Source organism: Pseudophryne corroboree, chromosome 2, assembly GCF_028390025.1.
Source record: "Pseudophryne corroboree isolate aPseCor3 chromosome 2, aPseCor3.hap2, whole genome shotgun sequence".
NCBI lineage: Eukaryota > Metazoa > Chordata > Amphibia > Anura > Myobatrachidae > Pseudophryne > Pseudophryne corroboree.
Genome location: NC_086445.1, coordinates 380,877,965 through 380,899,509, shown reverse-complemented (window position 1 = coordinate 380,899,509; position 21,545 = coordinate 380,877,965). Strand labels below are relative to the sequence as shown.

Here is a 21,545-nt window from a genome sequence, read left to right as displayed (position 1 = left end):
AACTTTGAACTGACTTCTGGTATTTTATAAAATGTTTTGGAATTGCTTGTCAAATTTTTGCTTCTTTTTGGTAATAACATATTTTAAAATTTTTATTTTACAATTTAACCTGTGTATCATTTGCAGTAAATCAATCGCAGAACAGTTGCTGTTTCAAAGACAACTAATGTAATATTAAACTTGCTGAATATGGAAGGATTAGATACTGTATGACATTTTACTTGAGGAAACTGTAGCACACCATAACTGTTGAAAATATATTGAGCAACGGAGCGGTTAACCTTCAATAATATATGACTGTGTCAGGGCCATTTCTGGTCCTTTTTCAGCATCCAGAGTCCACCCATACTGGTCTGCCTCTTTCCCAGGCATAAGTTAGAAAAGAAATATAGTTTAAAAATACGCCTAGATAATTAAGTTAATAATAATAATAATAATAATAATAATAATAAAAAAGAAATAAATGTAACAGCCTTTGCACCCTGCATACTATATTACCTGGCTGTTATTCATCGCCAAACCTCCTACACTGACTGGAGAAAATGGCTCTTATTGACCTTTGGATAACCTAGTCAGGGACAGATTGGGACACCAGGTAAGTGCCCACAGGCCCTACCACTGGGCCAGGCCACCCTGCCTACCAACCGGGGCTTGTGTCCGGTCGGTTGCTGCACTTCCATAATTTGTGTTCCACATGTTCCACAAGTTGTCATCAGCTCCCGGTTAGCAGGCACTTCCGGGTGCCATTAGCCATAAGCAGAGGTGGCAGCAGGAGTGGAACTGAGACAATGGAGGGCACCGTATCATGTCAAGGACTTGTATTTCTCCTGAACCGCAATGTCCCCTTCTCAGCCAGTGAGGTAGCCGCCGAGTGTTCCACAGAGGAGGCTGCACAGGGTTGCATATTGAATCATCTCCCAATCTAAAACGAAGTTCCAACTATAGATAGACAGGGAAGAACCAGTAAGTTATGTGGCATTAAAATTGCAAAAGGGTCACAGCGGGCAGGTAGGTATTTAGCAGGCATGCTCCACTTCCCAATCTCCTTATGCACAGGGAGTCCACTGGATGCCCAGTGCTCTCATTAATGTAAGAGCACATCTCATCTCAACTTCATCCAAATGGAAATGAACAGCTGGTTGTATCAGTCCCTGAAATCTGAAAAGCCATATTAACTTGAGCAGCCTGTTCATGATGTGCAGACCACCAGCAAGCCCCTGCTGCATTTCCAATTCTGATATTTACAGTATAAAAGATATTTAGCCTGTAGGTCAGTGCACATGCTCCAAAGGTACTCAAAAGCATCCACGAAGAAGTGTATTAGAAATTGAGGGTTGACTAATCGGACACAGATGTAACATAGTATGGGTATATTGCTGAAAGTGATTGCATATAGTGAAGCTGAATTGCTCACATTGGAGGCCAAAATCAGACTCATGATCTCCACCAAGCATAGTGCTGGTGAAAGTTTCAATGGTGCGACTGATGATGGCATCTAAAGAAGCACAAAGTATGATTGCAGCATCTGTAGACACTGAAAGTGGGCATCTCAGTCCTCGCATATTTGGATGCATAGACGTACATAAGGGAAGGGCATTATAGTGTCATTAGTGGCAAATTTGCAAATGCAGCTGCAGCAAAAGATGCAAGTAAGTTTGCATTTGTGTCTAACTCAGAATCAGGCCCTATGAGGAGGGATCCCATCTATCTTGACAGACCACACCACCTTAACAGACCCCACCCCTATTAGGGCTGCTTCCATAAATTTCCTGGGCTTGTTTTTCTGTCTCAATCCGCCTCTGGGCCCAGTGATCACCAGCGACCACCAGCGAAGAGATATTGACAGTCTAACATGTCGATATTTCATCACTGTCTACATGATGAATATCGAACTGGTCAATGTCAATATTATGACTGTTCATATATTGCACCATACACCATTGGTGGTGTATTCACTGAAAAGTCATCAGTTCTTACTATTAGTCCATGAGGAATCAGTAGTGATTGATAACTTTTTTATTTTATTCTGGAGTACTTGGAATATGGCAAGTGGTTGCATTGTAGTTCTGTACCTCTCTCTAAGTGGCTGATAACCCCTATGCAGAACTATGGTGAGAGATGTTTCACCAATAACAGTAGCCTTTCCTGGATCACACTGTTCACTGGTACTTGTCTACTGCCTGGTCTTGATCTCAGTAGTGCATAGTTGTCATATGTGAAGATGTGCCTGGGAAATTCGATGCTGTGATGTCTCAAACAGGATAAACGATATAGACAGCATACATGGCAGTGTAATAGACTAATTGGTGTGTAAGGACTCAGATTGGTGCTACCTAAGGGTTAAAAGCAGCCTAGAGCACACTTAGAAGGGGGTCCCTTAGAAGCCCCTTAATGATAAGACAGTATACAGGGTTTGAGTGTGATCTGGGAGCTACACCTAGGGCCTAATTCAGAGTTGATCGCAGCAGCAAATTTGTTAGCAGAACCATGTGCACTGCAGGCGGCAGATATAACACGTGCAGAGAGAGTTAGATTTGGGTGGGGTGTGTTCAAACTGAAATCTAAATTGCAGTATAAAAATAAAGCAGCCAGTATTACCCTGCACAGAAACAAAATAACCCACCCAAATCTAACTCTCTGCACATTTATATCTGCCTCCCCTGTAGTGCACATGGTTTTGCCCAACTGCTAACAAAATTTGCTGCTACAATCAGGTCTGAATTAGGCCCCTAAATGTAACCACATCAATATAATTGCTAGATTTTCTGCTGCTAAATGATACTCAGTACTCAATAGACAACAGAGGAAACAATCCGATATCTCCCACAAGCAGAGAATTTCAGATTAGCTCAATTTCAATAGCATAACCAGACCAGGTTTAAAAAGATAAAATGAAATTTAATTCAACATCAAAACACGTGTTAGCTCTAGTAAACATGGCATAACACATTAAACAATAAATTAAATTATATAATTTAATTGAGTTAGGCCCTTAGACCTTGATAATTCGGCCCAGGTGGGATTTTGAGTTCGACATGCCTGCAGTAGAATAACAAAACCCTCAGGACAGGATTTAGGACCTGATTCAGTAAGTATTGTAAATTCTGCTATACAGCAGAATTTACAATCCTTTTTATTGCATGGTGGGGGCCGCCCATCGCTGGGCAAGGCCGCCTAGCATGCAGGCCACCATCCACCCACTGCGATCATGCTGTAATTACGATTGCGCCACAATTTCAGCGTGATCGCAAAAATTCTGGAAGCCTGTGGGCGTAATTTGGCTGCGATAGCAGGAGACCCGCCACCATTTTTTCGTTTGGAGCAGCTGCGTGTGACACCTTAAAAACAGAGCGTTGTTGCCCCGCGAACGCCTCTGCTCGTCATTACTTGGGAGTTCTAATGTCATTGTTTAGGTGTTACTTGGAAAAGTGTGTGTATTATAATGTATAAGGTGTCCCCACTATACATTATTGCAGATACAGATCTCCATGATGTGTATGTTGCCGTGTACCTTTATAGGGTCATGGATGTATCCTGATGATTTACTATAAGTGGAACATTTCCCCATGTATACTTCTGGAAATCAAGCAGATAGTACATTTATTTTCTCTGACGTCCTAGTGGATGCTGGGAACTCCGTAAGGACCATGGGGAATAGCGGGCTCCGAAGGAGACTGGGCACATCTAAGAAAGAATTAGGACTACCTGGTGTGCACTGGCTCCTCCCTCTATGCCCCTCCTCCAGACCTCAGTTAGAATTCTGTGCCCGGCCGATCTGGTTGCACACTAGGGGCTCTCCTGAGCTCCTAGAAAAGAAAGTATATATTTAGGTTTTTTATTTTCAGTGAGATCTGCTGGCAACAGACTTACTGCTACGTGGGACTTAGGGGAGAGAAGCGAACCTACCTGCTTGCAGCTAGCTTGGGCTTCTAGGCTACTGGACACCATTAGCTCCAGAGGGATCGAACACAGGCCCAGCCTCGGTCGTCCGGTCCCGGAGCCGCGCCGCCGTCCCCCTTGCAGAGCCAGAAGCAAGAAGAACGTCCAGGAAATCGGCGGCTGAAGACTCCGGTCTTCATTAAGGTAGCGCACAGCACTGCAGCTGTGTGCCATTGCTCCCCATGCACACCACACACTCTGGTCACTGATGGGTGCAGGGCGCTGGGGGGGGGGGCGCCCTGGGCTGCAATAAAAGTACCTTATATTGGCATAAAACACATAATATAGTCAGTAAGACTATATATGTGTAAAATCCCCTGCCAAAAATATCCTTAAAAAAGCGGGAGAAGCCCGCCGAGAAGGGGGCGGGGCTATCTCCCTCAGCACACTGGCGCCATTTCCTCTCACAGCTCCGCTGGAGGGACGCTCCCCAGGCTCTCCCCTGCAATTTCCAGGCTCAATAGGGTGAAAAAGAGAGCGGGGGCACTAAATATAGGCGAAAACTGTATATTTATAGCAGCTATAGGGGAAAAATCACTGTGTGTAGTGTGAATCCCTGCATTATATAGCGCTCTGGTGTGTGCTGGCATACTCTCTCTCTGTCTCCCCAAAGGACTTTGTTGGGTCCTGTCCTCAGTCAGAGCATTCCCTGTGTGTGTGCGTGTGTCGGTACGGCTGTGTCGACATGATTGATGAGGAAGATTATATGGAGGCGGAGCAGGTGCCGATAAGTGTGATGTCACCCCCTGCGGGGTCGACACCAGAGTGGGTGGATATGTGGAAGGTATTAACCGACAGTGTCAACTCCTTTACATAAAAGGCTAGATGACGTACAGCAGTGGGACAGCCGGCTTCTCAGCTCGTGCCTGCCCAGGCGTCTCAAAAGCCATCAGGGGCTCAAAAACGCCCGCTACCTCAGATGGCAGACACAGATGTCGACACGGAGTCTGACTCCAGTGTAGACGACGATGAGACAAATGTAAAATCCACAAGGGCCATCCGTTGTATGATTACGGTAATGAAAAATGTGTTGCACATTTCTGACATTAACCCAGTTACCACAAAAAAGGGTATTATAGTTGGGGAGAATAAGCATCCAGTGGTTCTTCCCCCATCAGATGAATTGAATAAAGTGTGTGAAGAAGCGTGGGGTTCCCCCGATGAGAAAATAGTAATTTCTAAAAAATTACTGATGGCGTACCCTGTCCCGCCAAAGGACAGGTTACGTTGGGAGACGTCCCCTAGGGTGGAGAAGGCGCTCACACGCTTGGCAAAAAAGGTGGCACTGCCGTCTCAGGATACGGCCGCCTTAAAGGAGCCTGCTGATAAAAAGCAGGAAGCTATCCTGAAGTCTGTATATACACACTCAGGTATTATACTGAGACCTGCAATTGCTTCAGTGTGTAGTGCTGCAGCAGCTTGGTCCGATACCCTGTCAGATAATATGGATACTAGACAGGGATACTATTTTGCTAACCATAGAGCATTTTAAAGACGTGGTCTTATATATGAGAGATGCACAGAGGGATATTTGCCGGCTGGCATCTAAAATTAATGCAATGTCCATTTCTGCCAGAAGAGTATTATGGACTCGGCAGTGAACAGGTGATGCTGATTCTAAAAGGCACATGGAGGTTTTGCCTTATAAGAGTGAGGAATTGTTTGGGGAGGGTCTCTCGGACCTAGTATCCACAGCAACAGCTGGGAAGTCGACATTTTTACCTCAGGTTTCCTCACAGCCTAAGAAAGCACCGTATTATCAGGTACAGTCCTTTCGGCCACAAAAAGGCAAGCGGGTCAGAGGCGCTTCCTTTCTGCCCAGAGGCAGGGGAAGGGGTAAAAAGCTGCACCAGACAGCCAGTTCCCTGGAACCAAAATCCTCCCCCGCTTCCTCTAAAGTCCACCGCATGACGCTGGGGCTCCACAGGCGGAGCCAGGTGCGGTGGGGGCGCGTCTCCGGAACTTCAGCGACCAGTGGGTTCGCTCACAGGTAGATCCCTGGGTTCTACAAGTGGTATCTCAGGGATACAAGCTGGAGTTAGAGGCCACTACCCCTCGCCGTTACCTCAAATCTGCCTTGCCGGCTGCTCCCAAAGAAAGGGAGGTAGTACTGGACGCTATTCACAAGCTGTACTTCCAGCAGGTGATAATCAAGGTACCCCCCACCCCTTCAACAGGGGCGGGGTTACTATTCCACAATGTTGTGGTACCGAAACCAGATGGTTCGATGAGACCCATCCTAAATTTAAAATTCTTGAACACTTCTATAAGGAAGTTCAAGTTCAAGATGGAATCACTCAGAGCGGTTATACAAGCCTGGAAGAGGGTGTCCCCATGTGCCCACCTCACCAGGAGTACCTCAGGTTTGTGGTACAGGACTGTCATTACCAATGCCAGACGTTGCCGTTTGGTCTGTCCACGGCACCGAGGGTATTTACCAAGGTAATGGCCAAAATGATGATACTCCTTAGAAAGAAGGGAGTTATAATTATCCCGTACTTGGACGATCTCCTGATAAAGGCGAGGTCCAAGGAGCAGTTGCTAGTCAGCGTAGCACTATCTCAGGAAGTGCTGCATCAGCACGGCTGGATCCTGAATATCCCAAAGTCGCAGCTGATTCCCGCGACGCGTCTGCTGTTCCTGGATATGATTCTGGACAACAGAAGAAGGTTTTTCTCCCGGAGGAGAAGGCCCAGGAATTATCATCTCTGGTCAGGGACCTCCTGCAACCAAAACAGGATTCGCTGCATCACTGCACGCGAATCCTGGGAAAGATGGTAGCTCTTACGAAGCGTTTCCCTTTGGCAGGTTCCATGCGAGGATCTTCCAGTGGGATCTATTGGACAAGTGGTCCGAATCGCATCTTCAGATGCATCGGTGGATCACCCTGTCACCAAGGGCCAGGGTGTCTCTGCTGTGGTGGCTGCAGAGTGCTCATCTTCGTGAAGGCCGCAGATTCGGCATACAGGACTGGGTCCTGGTGACCACGAATGCAAGCCTCCGAGGGTGGGGGGCAGTCACTCAGGGAAGAAAACGTCCAAGGACAAAAACTTCCCTGCATATAAATATTCTGGAACTACGGGTCATTTACAATGCCCTGAGTAAAACAGAATCCCTGCTTCAAAAACAACCGGTGCTGATTCAGTCAGACAACATCACGGCTGTCGCCCATGTAAATCGACAGGGCGGCACAAGAAGCAGGATGGCAATGGCAGAAGCCACAAGGATTCTTCGATGGGCGGAGAATCACGTGATAGCACTGTCAGCAGTGTTCATTCCGGGAGTGGAAAACTGGGAAGCAGACTTCCTCAGCAGACACAACCTCCACCCGAGAGAGTGGGGACTTCATCCAGAAGTCTTCAAGCTGGTTGTACACCGGTGGGAACGACCACAGGTGGACATGATGGCGTCCCGCCTCAATAAAATGCTAAAAAGATATTGCGCCAGGTCAAGGGACCCTCAGGCGATAGCTGTGGACGCTCTAGTGACACCGTGGGTGTACCAGTCGGTTTATGTGTTCATGCCCAAGGTACTGAGGAGAATAAGAAGGAGAAGAGTAAGAACTATAATCATTGTTCTGGATTGGCCAAGAAGAGCTTGGTACCCAGAACTTCAAGAAATGATCTCAGAGGACCCATGGCCTCTGCCGCTCAGACAGGACCTGCGGCAGCAGGGGCCCTGTCTGTTCCAAGACTTACCGCGACTGCGTTTGACGGCATGGCGGTTGAACACCGGATCCTGAAGGAAAAGGGCATTCCGGAGGAAGTCATCCCTACGCTGATTAAAGCTAGGAAGGATGTGACCGCAATACATTATCACCGCATATGGCGAAAATATGTTGCGTGGTGTGAGGCCAGGAAGGCCCCAACGGAGAAATTTCAGCTGGGTCGTTTTCTGCACTTCCTACAGTCAGGGGTGACTATGGGCCTCAAATTGGGTTCCATTAAGGTCCAGATTTCGGCTCTGTCGATTTTCTTCCAAAAAGAACTGGCTTCACTGCCTGAAGTTCAGACTTTTGTTAAGGGAGTGCTGCATATTCAGCCCCCTTTTGTGCCTCTAGTGGCACCTTGGGATCTCAACGTGGTGTTGGATTTCCTAAAGTAGCATTGGTTTGAGCCACTTAAAACCGTGGAGCTAAAATATCTCACGTGGAAAGTAGTCATGCTGTTGGCCTTGGCTTCGGCCAGGCGTGTGTCAGAATTGGCGGCTTTGTCTTGTAAAAGCCCTTATCTGATTTTCCATATGGATAGGGCGGAATTGAGAACTCGTCCCCAATTTCTCCCTAAGGTGGTATCAGCGTTTCATTTGAACCAACCTATTGTGGTGCCTGCGGCTACTAGGGACTTGGAGGATTCCAAGTTGCTGGACGTAGTCCGGGCCCTGAAAATCTATGTTTCCAGGATGGCTAGAGTCAGGAAGACTGACTCGCTATTTATCCTGTATGCACCCAACAAGCTGGGTGCTCCTGCTTCAAAGCAGACTATTGCTCGCTGGATCTGTAGCACGATTCAACTTGCACATTCTGCGGCTGGACTGCCGCATCCTAAATCTGTAAAAGCCCATTCCACGAGGAAAGTGGGCTCTTCTTGGGCGGCTGCCTGAGGGGTCTCGGCTTTACAACTTTGCCGAGCTACTACTTGGTCGGGTTCAAACACATTTGCAAAATTCTACAAGTTTGATACCCTGGCTGAGGAGGACCTTGAGTTTGCTCATTCGGTGCTGCAGAGTCATCCGCACTCTCCCGCCCGTTTGGGAGCTTTGGTATAATCCCCATGGTCCTTACGGAGTTCCCAGCATCCACTAGGACGTCAGAGAAAATAAGAATTTACTCACCGGTTATTCTATTGCTCGTAGTCCGTAGTGGATGCTGGGCGCCCATCCCAAGTGCGGATTGTCTGCAATACCTGTATATAGTTATTGCTTAACTAAAGGGTTATTGTTTGGAGCCATCTGTTGAGAGGCTCAGTTGTTATTCATACTGTTAACTGGGTATAGTATCACGAGTTGTACGGTGTGATTGGTGTGGCTGGTATGAGTCTTACCTGGGATTCCAAATCCTTTCCTTATTGTGTCAGCTCTTCCGGGCACAGTTTCCTAACTGAGGTCTGGAGGAGGGGCATAGAGGGAGGAGCCAGTGCACACCAGGTAGTCCTAATTCTTTCTTAGATGTGCCCAGTCTCCTTCGGAGCCCGCTATTCCCCATGGTCCTTACGGAGTTCCCAGCATCCACTACGGACTACGAGAAATAGAATTACCGGTGAGTAAATTCTTATTTTTCCAACTGCAATAGTAATAATACAACCTGTTAACTAGTGCGTACAGCATAAGAAAAATAGCATACACTACAGAACATGGGAATGAATGTGGTCAAGTTATTAAAACAAATTAAGGACATTGCCCAAGACATTTTGTATGATAAATCTTAAAAACTAAAAAGTTTAAGGACCACTAGAAACCATGGTACAGAATGTAGAGTCTGGCAGCAGAGACTGACACAATTTTTAATAATATTCTTAGCAAACTTCACCAAATCATTTTTGATTGAAATACAGTATTCTTTATTAACAACTTATTTCAAAGTAAATCAAAATGATATACAATTACCATAATTGCAACACCTAAACAATGCACAAAATGATCATATCTGAATGAAACAATTTACCAAAAAAGACCAACATTAGACATGACAAAAACATTGCCAAATCTACGGTAGAATTTGCCATATGTAATCAGTTTTTTTTTCCAAAATATATTTTATTGAGGTATAGGTATAAAACCAAAATGAGCAGTACAAGTAATAGGTACAGAGCCTAATATACAGGACTAAGAATACATGAACGAGGAAATATAGAATGGCAACTGTATAATCCCAATCATACCTCACATTTTCCATTTTCAAATATATAACAAATGGACTAGAAAGGGGTGACCAGAACATAGGGGGTCATTCCGAGTTGTTCGCTTGTTACTTTTGTTCGCTACGGAGCGATTAGTCGCAAACTGCGCATGCGCATTGTACACAGTGTGCCTGCACCAAGTAAATTAGCACAAAAGTTTGGTATTTTACTCACGGCGTAACAAAGTTTTTTCATCGCTCTGCTGATCGTAGTGTGATTGACAGGAAGTGGGTGTTTCTGGGCGGAAACTGGCCGTTTTATGGGAGTGTGCGGAAAAACGCAGGCGTGCTAGTTGAAAACGCAGGAGTGTCTGCAGAAACGGGGGAGTGGCTGGGCGAACGCTGGGTGTGTTTGTGACGTCAAACCAGGAACGAAAAGGACTGAGCTCGTCGCACTGGCAGAGTAAGTCTGGAGCTACTCAGAAACTGCGGGGTAATCGTTACGAGAAAATTAGCGAACCCTTCATTAGCAAATCTGCTATGCTAAGATACACTCCCAGTAGGCGTAGGCTTAGCGTGTGCAATGCTGCTAAAAGCAGCTAATGAGCGAACAACTCGGAATCACCCCCATAGTGCGATAGAATGATACAAATAGACGTAGAAGTGAAAATACACCTCTACAAGATCATAACAGGTCCAATATTATACTAAACTGTACTTATATCAAGGTGTCCTTCAACATGGAGGACACATATCTAAAAGAAAAAAAACAAAACATATAACAAGAATAAACTTAACTAAAACATTGTCCGCCAAGGCCAGGGGCCCTCAACCCATCCATGGAGAGAACATCAGAGCAGGGAAAAAAGAAAAGGATACGAGTACTGGAGATCAAAGAGAGACTGGAAAAGGAGTGGAGTGAGGCGGGGGGGTAAGAAAGAAAAAGAAAGGGTTGTCGTAGAGAGCAGAGGGAGGACACCCACCGTATCGAGTCATGGAAGAGAAATAGGGGGTCTATGGTCTAAAAGTTGGTGACAGTACCAGGTGGTATAGTGGAAGCTTTGTTGAATGGCTCGTTTGGTGGATGTGGGCAGTGTATGAATGTATTTACCCCAGCAAAGGAACAATGCAGGGGTAAGAGTCTCTTTATCAAGAGAGGTCTCCAACCAGTCCATGGTAAAGAGAAAGAGCAGTCTGGAGGTGGCCATGGGTAGGGAGGGGGGAGTAGCGTGTATCCACTGCTGGAGGATAGCTTTTCTCCCCACTGCTGATAGGAGAGTCACTAATTTTTTGTCGGTAGAGGGAATGGTCGGCTGATCGAGGAGGTAACCAAAAAGAGTCCAAGAGGCGGTACATTTAAAATTAATACCTAAGGAGGAGGAGCTGTATGCTTGCAATTCGCCCCAAAACGTTTGTACGTGAGGGCAGTGCCAAAAGCAGTGCATAATGTCGGCTACTGGTGCGGAGCATTTAACGCATGCTGCAGACTCCGAGAGACCCATCAAATGACTTCGTTTTGGAGAAATGTGAGCCCTGTGTAAGATTTTATATGACATTTCCTGATAGACACTCGCTGGAATAAGCTTCAAAGATGTATTAAAGCAGTCCAACACCGCTTCCGGGGATAAAGAAGGGATTTGGGACGACCATTTTGTAAGTTGTATAAGATCGGAAGAGGGGATAATATCCGTGCGGATTCGAGCGTATATAGTTGAAATGGAGTATGTACCGGAGTGTAGGAGCGTATCAAGGGGGTTAAGGAAATCCCTATCATCAAATCGTGCCAGGATTGAACGTACATAATGAGAGGCCTGAAAATAATAAAATTCATGGTTGGGGTTAATGTTATATTTATATATAGCCTCAGTGAAGGTGAGTGGTTCATGTGAGGAGTTGAGGAGATTGCGAATACGTGTGATTCCCGCCGTATGCCAGCTGTTGAAAGGAAAAGAGGCCCGTCCGTTGTGAAAGTCTAAGTTCCCCAGAAAAGGGGAACTTAGACTAATGATTTCCTAGACCTTTTCCATGCTAGTAGAAGTTAAAAGGGTATTGTCAAGGTGAGGCGTCTTCAAAGTAGCATTACTGTCATGTAGGATGTAACTAAGGGAAAGGGGGGCGCAGTTGAGAGTCCAGCATCGAGTCAGTGAATACATTTGTGGCGCTGAGCCAATCCATGGCTATGCGGAGAAGGCAGGCCCTATTATACTGCTCTATATCAGGCAGATTTAGTCCCCCATTCTGAACTGATTGGGACAACTTGAGAAAACTTATCCGAGGCCATTTGTTGGCCCATATAAACTTAGATATGTGTGCGTTAAGGAGGGATAACTCTGATTTTGTGAGCAATACAGGGACCATCTGCAGTACATAGAGCAATTTGGGAAAGCTAGCTATTTTGACACGGTTACATCGTCCTAGGAGGTTGAGAGGGAAATTTTGCCAGAGGCCTAGCTCAGTTTGAATTTTAGTAAGAATAGGTTGGATATTGTAGGAGTAAAGAAGGGAGGGATCTGCGGGTAGTTGAATTCCTAGATAAGTGAGATGGGAGGGGACCCATCGGAACGAAAAGGGGGGGTCCCAGCCTACAGTGGCTTGTCAAAATATAGCTAGGGCTTCTGATTTGTCATAGTTAATCGCGAAGCCTGCAAAAGAAGAAAAGCGGGTTATAGCTTCTTGTAGTGCTGGGATTGATTGTTTGGGATTCGAATTGAGAAGGAGAATATCATCCGAGAACGCTATGATTTTCAATTCTTGAGTACCAATCAAGATGCCTCTGAAACTAGTTAAACTAATAATATGGCGTATAAAAGGTTCTAAGGCTAAATTGAAAAAGAGGGGAGAGAGGGGGCATCCCTGTCTAGTTCCTCTTTCGAGAGTAAAAGGAGTGGAAGAGATATTATTGACCATCACTTGCGCCGTAGGGGTAGTATAAAGGGAGTTGACAAGACCACCAAACCTCTGCCCAAAATGTTGATGGTGTAGGACCCGATCGAGGTGAGGCCAGGCGATCCTGTCAAAGGCCTTGGTTAATCAAGATGTTATCTACTTAGTTATGGGAGCGAGAGTGAGTAATAGCGGCCAGAGCTGCCGTAATGCCTTTCACAGATTGCCTGTTTCTAAGGAAGCCCAACTGAGCTGGTGATATGATACGAGACAGACAAGATTGTAAATGAGTGGCCATGAGTTTGGTTAAGATTTTAAAATCCTGATTTAAGAGGGATATCGGTCTATAGGAACTGGGAAGGGAGGGGTCTTTGCCAGGTTTTGCTATGACAATGATTTTTGCCTCATTGAACCTAATAGGGGTTAGTTTGGAAGAAAGAATGTGATTGTAAAGGGACGTGAGAGTAGGGGCCAGTTCATCACGCATCATTTTGTAAAATTCTGCGCTATAGCAGTCGGGGCCAGGGCTTTTGTTATTGGGTAAGCTTTTAATAGTGTCTATAACCTCCTCAGTGGTAATTGAGCTGTCTAGCAGGTCTCTTTCTTCCTGAGAGAGGATCGGGAGATCAGCGGATTTGAGAAAAGAATAGTTAGCAGCAGGGTCGTCAGGGCCCTTAGTGTACAAGGAGCAGTAGAAGTGCATAAATTCGGTGCAAATAGAGTCGGGGTCTGAAACTAATTTACCGGAGATGTCAAGGGCGTTAATCCAAGTGCGGGATTTGGGGCCCTTGATCAAATTGGCTAATAATCTGCCCGATTTATTGCCCCATCTGTGAAACTTATTCCTTTGATAGTCATAGGAGAGTTGATCCCGTTCAGTGAGAAAAGTATCATATATGAGCTTTACTGAGAGATAAGCCTCTTTACAGGCTGGGGTATCATGTTGTTTGTATCTCTGATATAAGGAGGTGAGCGACGCACTCAGAGTCTGTAGCTGCGAAGAGAATTTGTTCCTTTTGGCGTGAGTATAGGACATAACATGTCCTCGAAGGACCGCCTTAGCAGCACCCCAAAATACGGGGAGTCTAGCATTTGGTCACTATTGTCTAAAGTGTAATTAAGCCAGGATTGTTTGAGGTGAAGAAGAAAGTCAGTAGAGTGGCGGAGATATGCTGGAAAACACCAACATGGGGGGCCACGAGGAGACAGAGTCATTCGGATATCTATGGATACAGGGACATGATCGGAAATAATGATGTCTGCAATAGACGTATGTGTAACCTTGGGGAAGAAAGATGTGGACGTGAAGATATAATCAATGCGAGAGTGGGAGGAGTGGGGATGAGAGTAAAATGAAAAGTCTTTCTGGGTTGGGTGAAAGATGCGCCAAGGGTCAAGTAAGTCGAGTTGTGTGCAAAAAGAAGACAGTAGTTGAGAGGTGGAAAGAGAGACTGAAGCACTTACCTGAGATCTGTCCATGGATGGGTCGAATACCAAGTTGAAATCGCCACCCACAACCAAGTTTTGGCCGCCCCACTGTAGGAGCATTGATAGGAGAGCTGCAAAGAAGGAGTCAGGGGAGACATTGGGAGCATATATATTAAGGAAGGTATACATGGTACCATCAATTAATGCGTCAAGTAGAATGAATCTACCTTCAGGGTCAATGTGTTTCCTACTGATCGAGTGCTGTAAGCTAGCATGGAAAATGATGGCCACTCCCCGGGATTTGGTGTGATATGGAGCCGATATGCATTCCCCTATCCAAGGAGCCCGTAAGGAGTTCCGAGGGTCATCTAACCAGTGCGTTTCCTGAAGGAATATTATCTGAGGAGCCATACGTTTTAAATGAGAGACTACTTTCTTTCTCTTAACGGGATGATTAAGCCCCTCCACATTCCAGGAGATTATGCGTAACAGGGTATTGTGATAAACTCCAGTACTATGAGAGTGTGGGGAGGCCACAGAAGCCATATCAACCAACATCTACAGTTGGGAACAATATGTTAAATTGTTAAATATGTGAAAGGTAAGATGGGGCCCCATCCCGTCCCAGCGAGCGGGGGGAGGACAACCTAGGAGGGGCATGAGTCCCCGGGTCAGGCAGACAAAACAAACCAAAAAACATAGAAATATAAACATGAACAGTAAGAACTGTAAACAAGTAAGGAGTGAGCTAGAAGCCTTCATGCTTCACATACATGGCACTTCACAAACGAGACCAGTGAGAAAGGATCAAGATAATGATAAATAATAAGCTAGCAGGTAATAGTCAAAGTCAAGTATTGGGTAAAGAGAAGTGTAGTTTCGCCTCTCCCGGGTCATCAAAGAACAGTGGTTTGCCGTTTTCAAAAACCCGGAGGCGGGCTGGGTAGAGGTGAGAGAACTTGACCTTGGTGTCGAAGAGGTGTTTGCAAATGGGAGCAAACTCTCTGCGCTTGGCAGCCACAAGTGCTGAGAAATCCTGAAAGATGAGGAGGCGTTCTCCGTTGTAGGATAAGGAGGCCGTTTTCCGATAGTGGTCAAGAAGTCTCATCTTGTCGGCATAGTTCAAGATTCTCATTATGACGGGACGGGGACGTCCAGTGGGGTTCCTCCGCTCCGGCCCGAGCCGGTGAGCTCTCTCAATCATGAGTGGGACTCCTTTAAGATCCATAGCTAGTTGCTCTGGGATGCCAGATGAGAGGAGATCCATGAGTTCGTTACCATTGACCGATTCCGGGATGCCAATGACCCTCAGATTATTACGCATGCTGCGATTTTCAAGACCATCGATCTACTCTGATAGGTCAGCAATCTCCGATTGGTTGGCTTGTATGGTTCTCTGGGCTGAGGACAAGTCATCTTCCAGCGTGGAAATCCGCTGTTCCACTTCGTCTAAACGTGTGGAATGTTGGTTGAGTTGGGTTAGCGTGGATTCGATGGCTTCCTTAATGCCCGCTAATTTTTCGTCCAGCAGGGGGCCCAGAACAGCCACTAGGTCGTTATGCTTCATTTTCGGCTGCTTAACAGGTGGTCTGGATCTACGTGTGCGTTGGGACGCAGAGCGTGAAGTCGGAGGAGTTACCACCAGGGGTTCCGTCACAAGATGGCATTGAAGCCCCCGCAAAAGTCATTGACGTAGGAATCAGGAACTTTTCCATGCAGTCGTAGAACAGTAACCGCTGCGGAGGTGCGCAGAGAGTAAGAAATGCCAGAGGTGTGTCGGGTCTCACACACGAGGCGCCAGGCCAGTACGGTGTCACATTACCACGGACTCATCCAGGCATCCAGGTCCGGGGCCATCCCACTCAGAGGGTAAGATGGAATAATCACAATCCGCCCATATACGACATCCTGAGGAGAGCCGAGTGAATGGTGGGCGATATGAGGGGAAGAGGGCAGTGGACTGAGGCAGGTATATAGTGTCCCTGTCTTGAAGAGGGGGGGGGGAGAGTTCCTCACCCCACCGCTAATATAGGACAATATCAGCAGTGCGGCTCCCGTCTCCCACCGGCACCACACCCCAGCGTAGCTTGAAAATGGGTAGGTATTATGGCCAGCGGCCCAAGTGGTGCGCCAAGGGCGTGGGCTGCTGCCTTCCCCCCCCCCCCCCGCAGGTATCAAAGGGGGGGCAGCGGGATGGGTGGGTGGAAGAACCCGGTGGTGGGCTAGCGGGAAATGGCGTCCGGGAGCTGCACAGGGGGGACGACACCTTACCAGTAATGCTGCTGGCTGTGTAATGCTGGTGTCCTCTCCCCTGTACTCCGCTCCGTTCCAGTCAGCCGCAGCAGCAGGGGTGAAAGAGCCGCCGTGTCCCGCCGCCGTATCTAGGAGGCCGACTGCGGCACCGCCAGCCGAGACCTCCCGCAGGAGCAGCAATCGCGGTTCAGGGAGGGACGATCCCCGCAGGCATCCAGGTCCGGGGGTCGCCAGGAGGTGAGAGGTAGGGCTGTGCGCCGTGAAAACGGCACGGCTGGAAGTCCGGCGGGTGGGATGTGAAATCGAGGCCCCGGCTTCAGAGCTCAGTGCAGGCCGCAGTCCGCGGGAGCTTTTCTGACACTCCCCGACTCCGCGGCTTCAGACTTTCGGCAGCAAAGGAGGCAGAGGGGAGTATAGAAGGGAGGGAAGGGGCAAGTGAACGAGTTTGAGTGGGTTAGGAGGGAGATAGGTTAAATTTAAAGCAGGAGCTGCAGAGAGCTGCGACTGCTCTTCTCCGATGCTAAGCCACGCCCCATGTAATCAGTTTTACTGTTTGTTTTATATATTTGTTTTTGACAGGGACCTTACACCAATGCTTTGTGCTTTTGTGAGACTCTGTTCCTTACAGCGCTCAGTCTGTGGCTTCTTGAGCACAATCATCGACTTCCTCACACCATTACACTGCAGCCCTGTTCTCACCAACATTAACAAACGAGTGGACAGAAAATTGCTTCACACTAATATGAAATACTGTAGCTTGGTCTGCTGTGGATAGCCTGACTATCCGACTAGCTACAAGTTCTATCCCCGCCACTTCAAAACTGAAGTAACGTTACATTCAGTGTGGGATGGATAGATAGATGACAGTTTCTACAGAGTACGGCTCCCAGTGCATAAAGTCAAAATGCACCCACCTTCCTACTCTCCCTGGTCATTTTAAACATTTATCATACCTCCAAACATTGGATGAGACCTGTACGCATACCAAAAAAGGGGGCGTAGCGACAGGAAAAAATAATACTTTACACAAGTTTTGCAACCTGCTCTTCCGGATATTGGCCCCCACAGGAAAAAAAAAGCACAATAGCCCTCACAGTAAAAAAATAAAACACAATGGCCCCACATTAAAAAAAATAAAACTCAATGACTCCCCCACAGTAAAGTAATAAAAAACAATGGCCCCCACAGTAAAAAAAATAAAACACACATTAGTTGCCCCAGCCCTCCCCACAGAAAACTTACGTGACCTGTCAGTTGAAATGTAGAGAAGAGCTCCCAGCTCCCAGCAGCCTCTGGGGTTCTCTCTCCATTTTGGTTTGATGAATATGTCTTGAAAAAGATTGTGATGATGATTGAAACGTCGACTTGACTTGTGACTTTCTACTACAAAGAAATGACCTGTTAAGCTTTTTAAAAAATTGGTGAGTGCCCTCCTTTCTACTGTGTATATTTATGGACTAACCTCCTTGGAATGGAGCACCACCTGGATGCTATTCTCTGAACTACTGAGTGCGAATATACAAGATACATAGCTATAGATATAGATAGACAGACAGACAGACAGACATGTAACTATATTAAATCTATGACACATCTTTCTACATTATTCATTACTTTGTATATATCCTTTAAAACTAAGCCGTGTAGATCATTTTCATGCTTGTGCCTTCTTCTTTTCAGGCTTTCATGTCAATGTTCCAGATTTTGACTCAGGAGGGATGGGTAGATGTGATGGATCAAACCCTTAACGCTGTTGGACATATGTGGGCTCCTGTGGTTGCCATTTACTTCATCCTTTACCATCTCTTTGCCACTTTGGTGAGTTCATGAGCATATTTTATGTGACAAACTATTTTTGCCAAGTTTTCAGAGATTCATTTTTTATGCATGTTAATAATTAGTCTGGTGAACAAGGTTTTGTAAGCTAATATATTGTATAACCTTAGTCTAAGTGTACTTGCAGATAACCTTAGCAATGTGTTCTTTAAATGATCATCCAATGCAAAAGGGTCATGTACTCATGTATGCAGATAGTCTCTCTTCACTTTCCCTGTTTGCTCATCACTGTTGTAATTAAACTGAATACAAAACTTAGAGGCTCTTGGGTATGAGCACTTGATTAGAAATCAGTGCAGCTATTTCCTAAAGTCTGGCTTAAAGTGAACACCAGGGGTTTGCTTCGATGCTGCATTAATAAAGGCAAAATGCTATAAATAGATTAAATGGGAATTTGCAACAAAAAAAAGAGAAAGACTCTAGATAGGTTTGACATTTCAATGCCCTCTCTCAGACTTTTGGAAATGACCAGACACAAGGCTTTTAAAGCTGCACTAGTTGTTCATGCTGTAACATATATTTTATTGTTTCTTCTTAATATATGTAGTATATACTGTAATATTTGCATGCTAAATATTACATCTGCTGTGGTCCCCGTAGCTACATTCAGATGGTACTTAATACAGTATTTGCTTTGATAAATATATGCTTTGATAAATAGGCCCCTTAACATGTTAACCAAGGATGACCTTCCTGTGGCTGGAGCCTGGGGCACGATAGAGTCTACAACTACAGTAGTTGGCAAAATAACTTTGACAGAGGTACAGTAGGTGCAAGAAGTCAGATTTGGTAGACCGCATGGCAATCCGAATAGATATGAATTGCTGAGAAACAGCAGATAAGAGGAAACCCAGTTCAGTACACAGGATTGCAGTCTGGTCTGAATATCTCTAAATTCTATTATTATGTGGAATTTAAATCTGGTTACGGTTATCATTCAGGGTGCTGGAGGAAACAAATGGCTTTTTCTCTTGCTTAGAAATACCCCTCCCTTTCGAGCACCTGAATGATATCACTAAGCTAATTGAGCATCTACCAATATATATGGCTGAATATGAATTGCAGAAGCACAATTACTAACAGTAGAGTAGTACAGGAATAAAGCAGGAAAATGCGGAGCAGGAATTCAGGAGAACTACATTGCCACAAACAGTAGGAGGGCAATAGCTGTAGTGGGGTCAAAGCAAAAAGTCAGGAGTTAGTACATGGGAAACACGGTTTGCAATGAATTTAGTAACACAAATAGCAGTTATACAGTATAAATGATAAACAAACAATTAATGGAAAGTCAGGACATCGTTTAATAGGGCTAGACCAATTATTGGCTCTCATTCCGAGTTGTTCGCTCGCTAGCAGATTTTAGCAGCATTGCACACGCTAGGCCGCCGCCCCCTGGGAGTGTATCTTAGCATAGCAGAATTGTGAACGAAAGATTAGCATAATTGCGAATAGAAAATTCTAAGCAGTTTCTGAGTAGCTCGAGACTTACTCCTACACTGCGATTAGCTCAGCCTATTTCGTTCCTGGTTTGACGTCACAAACACGCCCTGCGTTCGGCCAGCCACTCCCCCGTTTCTCCAGACACTCCCGCGTTTTATCGCACACTCCCAGAAAATGGTCAGTTTCTGCCCAGAAACACCCACTTCCTGTCAATCACACTCCGATCACTTCAACAATTAAAATTATTCGTTCGGACGTGAGTAAATCTACTAAGTTTTGTGCTAAAATACTTAGGGCATGCGCACTGCGTACCATGCGCATGCGCATGTTTGCCTTAATCGCTCCGTTGCGAAAATCGGCAACGAGCGAACAACTCGGAATGACCCCCATTGTGCACTGATGATGCTGCTGGAGAGTGCTCAAATAGGCCATCATGTCAAATGGGCCATCATGTCTGGGACCAGGACTCCCGTCCCGGCAGTCCTTACCCTGATGGCGGGGTCCCGACTCTGGCTCCTATTGCCAATACCTGGAGCTGCACCAGGCTGTGCAATAATAACAACAGGTCAATGTGCAGGGAGCACATAAAAACAAGCCTTCCCTGTACATCAACCCTCTGTGAATTGTTCCTGCAGGTCTGCAGCACAGAGCTGCCTATGTTGTCAGTTCCGGGCCCCGCAATTTCTGATGGCAGTCCTGTTGCCAGTTATAGTAGCCAATTATAGAAGTGCTGTTATAGTTGTGTCATCACAGTCCTTGTTTTGTTAGCTGTATCCTGCTTGTATCCTGAATGAACAATGGTGCAAGTAGAAACAATTTATTAGTGTTACTGTGTGCGTGCGCCGAAGGCACATGCTCCAAAAAATGGGTGTGGCACATGCTACATAGGGCATGGCAAATTAAAATAGGGGTGTGATACACATATGGGGGGGGGCAGATACACATATGCTCCCTATAGTGCCAGATACACATATGCCCCCAATAGTGGAGTGCCAGATACACATATTCCCCAAGTTATACAGTGCCAGATACATATATGCCCCCACAACGCCAGATACACATATGCCCCCATAGTGCTGGATAATCCCCCACAGCATACCGGTAAGAAATTGCCAGCCGGTATGTAGTACCGCCGGCTTGACCACCCTGCTTGCAGCCGCAGCTGTGCTGTGGGTGAGGCTGGGAAGGAGAGCGCAGCGTGCCTGTACTCTTTCCATCAGTGCTCTGGTCTCCGGTGGCGGGGTGTCTCTCAAATGAGGCACCAGTTCGTGAGCCAATCAGAGTGTGCAGGCCAGTAGCCAATCAGGAGCCACAGCTGCCAGTCCGCGAGCTCTGATTGGCTCACTAACCAGCGCCTCATTTGAGAGACATGCCGCCGCAGACTGGTGCACTAAGGGACAGAGGACAGGCACGCTGCGCTCTCCTTACCAGCCTCACCCACAGCACAGCTGCGGCTGCAAGCATGGCGGTCGGGCCGGCAGTACTACATACCGGCTGGCAATTTCTTACCGGTACGCAGTACCGCCTCAAGCCGCCATACTTGCAGCACTGATCCTGAATACCATGCCTGTATCCTGCTGGAATCCTGTATTCTAGCCTGTATCTAGTTGGAATCCTGAATACCTTGCTTGTATCCAGCTAGAATCTTGAATTTCTTGCTTGTATCCAGATCTAATCCTGAATACCTTGCCTGCATTCAGTTGAAATCCTAAATACCTTGACTTCGCTTAGTTTGTAGCCAACCTTTATCTGTATATTGCAAAGACTGTGACAAATACTGCAACATTATAGCTTACAGGTAAAGTTAACATGTTTGCATTAATTCTCTGCTAAGTCTGTTATCTATACTATGACATAATGCCTGCATGTAAAGTTTACCTTGCTCTAGCATTATATCCTGCAGACTGATACTTTAGGCTGCAATATTCTG

General features: G+C 46.2%; 1 protein-coding gene across 3 annotated transcripts in view; it reads left to right on the top strand.

The window, feature by feature from the left end:
• Window positions 1-21,545, top strand: part of NALCN (sodium leak channel, non-selective) — a 1,296,054-nt gene that overhangs the window by 762,617 nt on the left and 511,892 nt on the right. For all 3 annotated transcript variants that reach the window (XM_063953246.1, XM_063953245.1, XM_063953244.1), the window contains one exon: window positions 18,020-18,157. In XM_063953246.1, the coding sequence (XP_063809316.1) occupies window positions 18,020-18,157 (138 nt within the window). The remainder of the gene's footprint in view (window positions 1-18,019; window positions 18,158-21,545) is intronic.